At 33.8% G+C, this 10823-nt stretch overlaps 1 protein-coding gene and 1 long non-coding RNA gene across 3 annotated transcripts; one reads left to right on the top strand and one right to left on the bottom strand.

Annotated features, from left to right (window-relative positions):
- Positions 3473-6204, top strand: LOC110266080. 2 transcript variants are annotated; one of them, XR_002352999.1, is made up of 2 exons: positions 3473-4377; positions 5295-6204. It is a non-coding gene; the product is annotated as an uncharacterized LOC110266080 (long non-coding RNA). The 2 variants fall into 2 exon arrangements; XR_002352998.1 differs by having other exon boundaries at positions 5285-6204.
- On the bottom strand, positions 6496-9209 carry LOC107614540 (G-type lectin S-receptor-like serine/threonine-protein kinase LECRK3). Its single transcript, XM_016316732.2, has one exon. The coding sequence runs from the start codon at positions 9060-9062 to the stop codon at positions 6585-6587; it is 2478 nt and encodes an 825-aa protein (XP_016172218.1). The 5' UTR covers positions 9063-9209; the 3' UTR covers positions 6496-6584.

The raw sequence follows: 10823 nt of genomic DNA, 5'->3' as shown, positions 1-10823 counted from the left end.
AATAATAAAAATTACACTTTATATTTTTATTTATTTTTTGCAAATTTTTAAATTTGCATATATCTACATAAAATTCGTAATTGATCCTATAAGACTGCAAATTGGATCATATGAAAAAATTTCTGAATGAATTCGGATAAACACGATAGATTTACAAATCGGATATGATCTATGAATATCTTTGTAAGAGAAGGTGACATTAATAGTTATATCTCTAATATTTAGAATTCTGATATCATGTTCCGAAATTACTTATCTTAAAAACTTAAACTGATAGGAGAAAGTAACATTAATATTATATCTTTAATAATGTTGTATTTTTTTTAATGGTGAATTCTATGATGCCTATAACTTGGTGCCTATTTACTTAACTTTTTTCTTAACTTATTTTTTATGACAAATTTTGAATATTTAATAATTATTTATTTTTATACTTTAAAAATTAAATATTAATTTTTAACCCTTTTTAGTAAATTAGACAAATATTTTTAGACACCATAACAATCACCTTTTTTAATATCAAATTTAAACGGTTTATGCAATCACGGTTAAAAGCAAAAATAAAATAAATTCAGTTTTTCATTTTCGCACGTATTGTTAGCGAATATATCAGTGTTTTTTGTCACATTTTTGCTCTGGTTGACAGCAAAAATGGAGTAGAAGAGAGACAAAAAGTAGTGATACATTCTCTATACTAGTACCACTGACTGATACACGTAATGTTTAAATTTGTAAATTTCTTTAATTTCAAGTTAAACCGTTAAATAAGCTATTTTTAATTTTTTTTATTTAAATAAAAATGCATTTTATATTGTTATACAGTTTTAGTCTCCAATTTTTTTTTTATTCATATTTTTTATAGAATCTTGTTTGGAGGACACTCGATCAGGATCTTTCAATTGATGCATTGTATTCAACCCCTTTAATTAATGGTGAATGCTACGGTGTAGATAAATAATTCTTTCTACATCTATAAATGCTAGATATCGACTTCACCAGATAGTCAAGAAACCATGTTACAATTATGATGCACTATTAAGTGTCAGAAATGACATGGTGATATGGTGATAGGAGTAGGGGTGGCAAAACGGGTCGAGCCCGTCGGGCCGATCCGCTAAACCCGCTAAAAAAAGCGGGTCGGGCTAGGATTTAGAGCCCGCCAAATTAAAAAAACTCGCCAAACCCGCACCGCCAAATTGGCGGGTTTTGGCGGGGTGGGGCGGGCCGGTCCGCCGGGCCGAAGATTTTTATTTTTCTTTTTTTGGTATTAAATAAAATAGTGATTACTATTATAAAATTAATAATTATAGAATTTTAAACACTTTTTTTTTATTTTTTGTTTTTATTTTTCTTTTAGTTATTAACTTTATTTATTTTATTTTACAATTTCGTATATATGCTCAAATTATATGACTTATTTTTTAAAATAAAGATGATTCTATTGACAAATATTATTTTGAACAATTTTATTGAAATTAAAAATTAAAAAAAATGGTAAAAAATTATATTATAATTTGACTATTTTTTATTTGTATTTAATTTTTTAATTATTATTTTTTGGTTAATTTTAATGAATTTTTTTTTTTAAAAAAAAGAGTCAAGCGGGCTAGCCCGCCAACTCGCCAATCCGCCATAAAGTAGGGCGGACTAGCATTTTGAACCCATTTTAGTTGGCGGGGCGGGCTAGTCCGCCCTGTTTATAGGGCGGGCCTAAGCGGGACGGGGCAGGTTGGGATGGGCCGGTCCGCTTTGCCACCCCTACTTTTAAGGAAAAAATGTTGTGAAGCTGGTTTATAGTATTTTGAATGGCAATTGTATTATTTCCAGTAATAAGTATATCATCTACATATACTAGAATATATATAGTTATTTTTTTAAAATAAAGATAGTTCTATTGACAAATATTATTTTGAATAATTTTATTGAAGTTAAAAATTAAAAAAAAAAGATAATAAAAAAATTATATTAAAATTTGACTATTTTTTATTTGTATTTGATTTTTTAATTATTATTTTTTAGTTAATTTTAATGAATTTTATTTTTCAAAAAAAAGTCAAGCGGGCTAGCCCGCCGACCTGCCAATCCGCCATAAAACGAGGCGGACTAGCATTTTGAACCCATCTTAGTTGGCGGGGCGGGCTGGCCCGCCCCGTTTATGAGGCGGGCCTAGGCGGGTTGGGGCGGACCGGCCCGCTTTGCCACCCCTAGATAGGAGGACAACTCCTGTGTTATTTTAAGTAGTAGTAGGTTGAGCTAGGAAAGATTAAGAGATTATTATTATGAAAATCAGTAATAATTAATTAATGTGTAGCACGTTAATAAGATGGATTTGGTAGTTTGTGGGCTTTAATTTATGTTTAATGTGGATTATTTGTAATTCTTTTGTAGGTAGAAATGAGTTGTTAATTGGAGTTGGGTATCCAATTATTCATTATAGTTTATCCTTTATTTAATTATTATCTATTGTAATAATTATTTTTAGAATATTTAAAATTTAAAATGATATCTTTTAAAGTTAAAATATTTAAATTTAAATTTAAATATTTTACAACTGTTAAGGTTTAATAACAGCAAAATATTACATAAGCATGATACTTTTCAAATATATTTGAAAAGTATCATGCTTATGTAATATTTTGGAACAATGAGCATAATTATTTTTGGATAAGTTTTAAATATATTAAGAAATTATTTATTATGTAATTTTGTAATTTTAGATGTGTTACAAAATTATTTATATTAAGAAAAACATAAACATGAATTTGAATGAATTTTGGATGTATACTAAAAATATTTTGTGTATTATTTTATTATTTTAGATGTGTTAAAAAATTATTTATGTTAAAAAATATAAACACAAATTTAAATGAATTTTAGATGTGTATAAAAAGTATTTTATGTATTATCGTATTATTTTGAATGTGTTATATGAATATCTATAAAATAATAAAAAATATGTTTAGGGACTTACTGATCTTGAGCTAAAAAAAACACGTAAGGACTGATTAGTTTGATTATTTTCATTTTTGTTTTCAACGAAAAGAAAAATAAATTTTAATATTTAATTGAATGAATAGTTTCTGACCGTCGCCATATAATTGTAGTCTCCCACCCAGTTCGCTTTGCTAAATTGATGGGTTGTAGTTAATGTTTGGGCCAAAAATATCAGATAATAAATAATTTTCTTTTACAAATTATTTTTCTTTTTAAAAATATTAATGCTTAATTATTCTGCTAATTAATGGTCTTACCAGTTATATTACTAGTTATTAATGTTTGGGAGCCACTCATATCAAATTATTAAAAATATTTTTTTTTTTAAAGACACCTTGTATCTACCTATTATCTATAGACACATAATATAGTAATTAGATTTGGTTTAATATGATCGATTTTTACCAAAATCAACAATTCAGACCGAACCGGACCGAATAATTCTTTTCTTTTTTTTAATTTGAAAACCCTATCCCCTTCCTCTTTTGTCCCTCTCTCACATCCTCACTAAGCTCGACCTCGGTTATCTCTCTCATTGAAATTTGGCTCATTGGCTCTGGCACTCAAGCTCTCTCCCGCTCTCATCTCCGGCCTCTCTCACTATCTCCGGTTTCACACTCAAGCTCGTCAACGCTCTCTGGGTCGTCAGTCACCACCGTCTCGAACTCAATCGCACTCGTCGTCGCCGGCGGCAGAAGCAACAGATCCCAGGACTGGTCGTTGTCGTCGCCCCCTATCTCATCACCTGGAAATGACGAAGTTATGCTTATATTGTTCTTCATGCAGGATTGTAATTCTTAAATCTCCAGCCAAAGGAGAGAATGGATCCTTGAACGGACTTAAGCAAAATTCACCTCTGTTCCTTATTCACACAGATCAGTAAATGCGTGCGAGCAAGTAAATTCTATGATCGAATATTTCCTGTTGTATATATTTCATCACTGAAAAAAATGTCGGCATCGCAATCCCTCGGAGGTCCTTCATGGTGCGGTCGAGTGCTCGGTCCATCACTCGACAAGATCATAAAGAACGCCGCGTGATGCAAGCATTCTCACCTTGTCGCGGCCTGCAAAGCAACCCTTGACAAGCTCGAATCAGTGTTTGAGTCTGAATCTGAATCGACCACTTCAGGCACCAACCAATCCCAATCTCCTCTTTCAGGCCTCCCCTCCAAAAATAAGGGAAACAGGACCTGGGGAAAGTAAAATAAGGGAGGATGATTTTCTTCTTTTCAAAAATTTGTGCAAACTGTACATGAAATTCTCATCTCAGCAGCACCCTGACAATTGTATCCTCTTGAGAGGGAAAATTTTGTCCTTGGAACTCCTTAAGGTAGTCATAGATAATGGCAGCTCAATGTGGCGCGAGAATGAGAGACAAGTGGTATCATAGTTGCAACTCAATCATTTATAATTGCTCCTTTATTAGCATAATCATTTTATTTCTATACTTTGCATAATTCAAACCATATGAGGTTCAATTCTTGTCTGGGGACTTTTTCAAATTGTGACTTCCACTTTTGTAGAGATTTGATGATGTTGAAACTACCGAATTACAACCACTTCTGCTATTACATGACTATGAACTTTGAATTCTAAACTGGCATACTTTTCTGTATCTGTCAGACTCATCTTTGCTTTTCATGGTGCAAGTTTCTAAATACTATCAAGCAGTATTTTTGCCTGTCATTATTAAAGAACAGTGCCCTCTTAGCTATGGCCATTTTCCAGCTTCAGTGTGCAATTTTCATGAACTTGTTATCTAAATTCAGATCAGGATTGAAAAAGGAAATTGGCATGTTTTTTTATGCTTATTCTCCGGGTTCTAGAGAATGTCTTCAGCCCAATTTTTTGTAGAAAATGACTGTTCTCAACTTGTTGGACAAAATCTCTCAAGATCCTCAAATTATAATTGACACTTTTGTCAATTATGATTGTGGCGTGGATGCTTCAAATATATTTGAAAAGTATCATGCTTATGTAATATTTTGCTGTTATTAAACCTTAACAGTTGTCATTATTCAATTAAAGAAATTTGCTAACGTGCTTAAGTATTTTGTTTGGGTTTGGCTGTGGTAAATTGAGGTTAATTGAAATAGCTTTTCTCCCCTCCGTTTGCTTACGTATTATATTCTTATTAAGAAGTTTGCTTACATGTTATATTTAGAGTACTCTCTTTCTTAAGCTAGAGCCTTTTTTGGGATCCTCATTATGAATCTAGAAAATATTCATGTATATTCTTGTGATTTCTGCATCTTTATTTAGTATTTAAACTCCTATAATTCAATCAGATATTTGCAGGATTGTCAACGGCCTTCTTAAAACTGCATTGTGGCCATCCACAGGCTCAACCACAGCTTTGTCTCCAACGCAGGATATAACTTTCCGACATGAATCTGTGAAATGCTTGGTTAGCATCACTAAGCCAATGGGGGCGATGGACCAACAAACAAGGATAGGAGATTTATATCTACCAAAAATCTCTTGAGTGCAATGGTACACCAGAGCATCATCTACCACCAAATGGTGAAGAAGGGAATGCTTTTGACCATGAGCTACATCCTGATGTAAATTTTGAATTTTCAGATGCTGCTGCGCTGGGGCAGCCCCGGACATATAAAATTGAACTTCAGGTTGGCTCATAGGATGACAAGTACTCTTGCAAAAATTTAGTGGTATGATTGAATAGTGTTAAATGCTCCATGCTTGATTTGATACGACACCGACCGGTCTTGAAATCTGCTACTTCTGTCACCGGCGACGACGAACACGATTGAGTTCGAGACAGTGGTGACTGACGACCCAGAGAGTATTAACAAGCTTGAGTGCGAGACCGGAGACAGTGAGAGAGGCCGGAGACGAGAGCGGGAGAGAGCTTGAGTTCCAGAGCTAATAAGCCAAATTCCAGTGAGAGAGATGAGCGAGCTCGAGTTTAGTGAGGCTACGAGAGAGGAACAAAAGTGGAAGGGGATAGAATTTTCAAATTAAAAAAAAATTAAGAATCATCTGGTCCGGTTTATATAAACCGATTCGGATTGTTGATTTTGGCAAAAACCGATCATATTAAACCAAATCTAATCACTATACTATGTCCATAGATAATTGGTAGATATAAGGTGTCTTTAAAAAAAGTTGTTTTTGATAACTTGATGTGAGTGGCTCCCAAATTATAATACTAAAACGCTGGCTTAAACTGGGTCCTATGAATACAGACACTGTCTCCCATTCTGTTCCAATGGCACCCTCTCTCTCTTCTGGTTGCAACACCTAGCATCTATAGGTGTAGAAAGAATTCTTTATCTGATATCATTGGGGTTATGGCTCCATGTTAATCCAACTCAACTTATTAGTAGTTCACACGGTCTATTCTTTGCTTGGATTATTTGTTCTTCTCTGTCTATGGTAAAATTAAAGTTCTGCTGATAACATGTTTGCGTCTAATTAATTAGCTATTAGTTATTAGTATGACCATAATAAGATAATAGTTAGCTTATAAAATTACTATATATTATAGAAAATCATCACATGAACAAAGCATAATTTTAATGGCAGTCCATAATATATACTATACTATACAAATACAAATCAAATTCAAAAAGAAACACTAAACGAAGTTGCAGATGATGAACAAAACATGGAAGGTCGAGGTGGCAAAGGTACAGCAATAACATCCTCAAGCATTTGAGCAACCTTCTTCATAGAAGGCCTTAGTGAAGGATCATCTTGAACGCACCAAATTGCTACCATAACATGTTTTTCCACCCTTCTAATATCATTCTTTGCCTCCTCATCATTCTCAACAAACTGAGCCAAATTTCCATGTTTGTAACAATCATATGCCCAATCTATAAGCGCTTGTTCTTCATCATTTGACATTGAAAACACAATACTGGATTTGCAGCATATGAGCTCTAGCAGCACCACTCCAAAGCTATAAACATCGACTTTGCTTGTGATTGAAGCTTTTGTAAACCATTCAGGTGCAAAGTATCCAATAGTCCCTCTCGCGTGCGTCCTAGTGGCGCGAGTTTGCTCCGCCAGCAACAGCTTTGCCAGCCCAAAATCGGATATCCTGGGTGCGAATAAGTCGTCCAGAAGAATGTTGTGAGGCTTGATATCGCAATGAATGAATTGGGTGTTACACTCTTCATGCAAGTATGTGAGTCCTTTAGCTATTCCCAATCCAATTTGCACTCTTTGATTCCAATGAGGCCTAGAAATCCCAAAAAGAAAGCTCGCCAATGAACCATTGCTCATGTACTCATACACAAGAAGACGATGCTCCCCTTCGTCGCAGTAACCAAGCAACCGAACCAAGTTCCGGTGGTGGGTTTGGCCTATCACACTCACCTCTGTTTTGAATTCATTTTCACCTTCTTCAACCACCTTATCTAACTTCTTAATAGCTACATATCTTTTTGTATTAGACCCTAATTCTAATACCCCTTTATACACAGTTCCAAAAGCACCTTGACCCAATCTCAGTTTGAATCCACGTGTCGCCTTCTCAAGCTCTTTGTATGTGTAGCTTCTAACCGTCTCCGGCGCCAAGCTCGCAACTAGTTGCTGCCCTAACATCTTTCTCTTGCGCAAGAACATGTAAATTCCAAGAATTCCCAACACCAACAGAATGTTGAGGAAAACCGAGCTCCCAAGAAGAAATGACAAAATAAGTGTTAAATAAGATCGATGTTGGTTACCATACCCTGCCTTGCGAAACTTGAGGAACACTGTTTTTCCATTTTCGGCTGTCGTACTATACCTTCCATTACTCAAAGGGTACTTCTTCTTCCAACATTGTGCCACATTGTCCTTATCAACGGAATATACAGCCGCGGCACAGAAGCAATCGTCACGGCACCTTTTTCGACACGTGTAGTTATCGAAATCACCGCTCACCAACTCGTAATCGGAGAAAGGCCAGTCCAAATTCTGCCGTTCATGGAAATCCACCTTGGCCGGATCCATCTCCCAGCCGTCGACCAGACAGCTGGGAGGCGGAAAATCCGGCCTACAACTTGTTAAGTTGTTTGGATCATTAGGCTGCACAAAATAGGAATAATTATCTGGACACATGCATTGAGGCTTTCCATTTATGGAAACACAATAACTGTTAGGCCCACAGATAAAATTTTCATTCTGAGCTATCATAAGAACACATATATCATCAGGTTCTTGTTCCCACATTGTCCATCCAGAAGAACAGTTATCCTCCTCGTTTGTAACCGTTTTAGTCTTCTGGTACAGCCTGAAGACTCCATCAGATTCAAATCTCGCCATGTAAAAATATTGAGTTGAACCTGGGTTCCCGTTTGTTACTTGGACCAGCTCAGTGTTATTATCATCCTTCACGTAAATCCGTCCGAACTTATCGAAGAATAAACCCGATCCGCGACCGTCAGTTCCGGTTGACCAGTATGCATAATTCTGCGCCTGTTCATGTTCTTGGTGATTTTGAGAATAGTAAAGTACCAAATTGCCATCGCCTTGCCAGCTGAGATTGAAGTTATTGTTAGTTGAGAAATTTGTTTCCGATTGACGAGCTTGCAAATTGAATGGCTGAGACTTGGAAAAATTCTGACCGGGGAGAAGCGTGTCGCTTGGTTCTTCAAAACTCTCCCAAACTATATTACCGTCGTTGTCTTTAAGAACAAAGTTTCCAGTATCTAGCATAGAAGCACAAGTTACCATTTTGTCCTTCTTTTCTGGACGGGACCAAATTTCACTTCCTTTGGGGTTATATATGACGAGACTATTGTTTGTGATATGGATAGAGGACCCAACCGGGATTTCTTGGTTGGGTTTCGCGTACCAAACAATGGTCTTGTTGGGTGATTTGGTGAAGTAGATGGAGAGCAGAGGGACACAGCGTGGATCCTTGAATTGAACAGATTGAAAACCGAAGGCAAAATCTTTGGATGGTGAAGTCCATGGAGATGAAGGTTGTGTGGATAGAGGAGAGAGGGCATTACTTGGATTACTACAATCTGGAATAGCAGTGATTATAGGAGTGATTACGAAGAAGACAAGTAGAGTTTGAAGCAGGGAATTGGAACGTGTTTTGGCCATGGCTTTCGTTTTTTTTTTCCCCTTTCTTTCTTACTATTATTTGTTCATTGAAGTCTTTCATTTTTATGGAGGAGAAGTTATACTTTTATTTACCTAGATGACTAGGTCTCATACACTTAATACATTTATTTACGTAGATGACTAGCTAGGTCTCTGATGCTGATATGTAATAAAAGTATGAGGAGATAACAAGCCAATTTTTTAAACAACTCTAATATAACCTATTATTTATTTGTTGGTGACTTGGTGGAGGGTGTTCATAGGCAAGATGAATTTAGATCTGTCCTGTTTCAAATTTAATCTTAAATATACCTTGAATTTATTTTTTAGATTTTAATCTAGTCTTAGATTCAATAAAATTTGAACATTTTCAGGCCACAGATATATTAAGTCTAAATCGGGTCTTTAAAGTTTTATCAATAATTTATAAAAAAAATTATTTATATATGATACACTTATTTATAAAAAAAAAACTTGTTATAAAAAAGTTGATATCTATATTTGAACTTGAATTTGTCCATAAATTCTAATTTGATGCTTCTTTGATCTATTTTCTAATTTAACAAATTAAGTGTAATTAAAAATAAAATAATAAATTTATAATTAATATAACATAATATTAAAATTAATTTAAAACATATATATCTTTTTTAGTTCTCTTATTAAGGTACACATGAGTCGGGTGAAGCCGGGTCGTTTTGACCCGGACCCGACTTAAAATAATGATCGGGTCTATTTTTGAGATTCTTACCCAGTTTTAAATCCAGTAAAATCATATCAAATTAGTCCCTAAAAAGTTCAGAGGCAAATCGAGTCTTCGAACTAGACCGAACCATGTAGAGAGTCTCATATCTTTGGTAAAATATATATATATATATAACTAAATATATATTTTTATATAAATAAGTTATTTTCAGTATTCATATAATATGGTTAATGTCACTTTACAGAGGACTTTTATATACATGACTATGAATTGGTTCCTATCAACTGGACCATTCTATTATTGTTTGATTTTGTCAAAAATAGTTTTCCAACGACAGTTTCTCGGAAGATAACGTTAAATTGTTGGCAAATTTTCTGGTATAGATTGGACAAACATTCATACATATAGATATTGAGGTATATGTATACTAGGCACCAACGGTCCAACGCATAGCTAGCTTCTTTTTTCTTAGTCACATGGAGAATTGTAAATTTAAAAGCGTGTGATCACAGGTTGATGTAGATGGATTATCATAACTGGTTGCATGTTTAATTAAAAAAAAATAATTATATTAATGTGAGTGATTATAATTTTTAGAATTGAGCTTAATTTTTTTGGATTTGTTTAGTCTAAATGAATTTTTTATTTTATATAATATGAGATTATGTAGTCAGTTTTAAATTTTTTTTATCATCATATTCTGATAATATGAAAAATTATTTGGATTTTACATTCTTAAATGAATTATGAAAGCAAGAATATGCAGGATATTATTTTGAACTTTGACAAAAAAAAAAGAAAAAAAATGATGCATGACCAAAAAAATAACAGAAGAATGAGAAGATGATATTTCCACTATTTAATCCATTTGATAAAATGACATTTTAATAAGTTTTTTATGTATAAATTAGGAATAATTATTCGATTGTTTCCCAAAAAAAAGAGATTTTGATATAAAATATATGTACCTATTGAGATTTTGATATTTTTTAATATTTTAAGGTGTTACAAAAATATTTAGCTCCAAATTTTATTACATTAATAGAAATATAGTT

This window comes from Arachis ipaensis, chromosome B08, assembly GCF_000816755.2.
Source record: "Arachis ipaensis cultivar K30076 chromosome B08, Araip1.1, whole genome shotgun sequence".
In the NCBI taxonomy this organism is placed as follows: domain Eukaryota; kingdom Viridiplantae; phylum Streptophyta; class Magnoliopsida; order Fabales; family Fabaceae; genus Arachis; species Arachis ipaensis.
The sequence above is the reverse complement of the archived record's forward strand: the minus strand, read 5'-3'. Positions and strand labels throughout refer to the sequence as shown.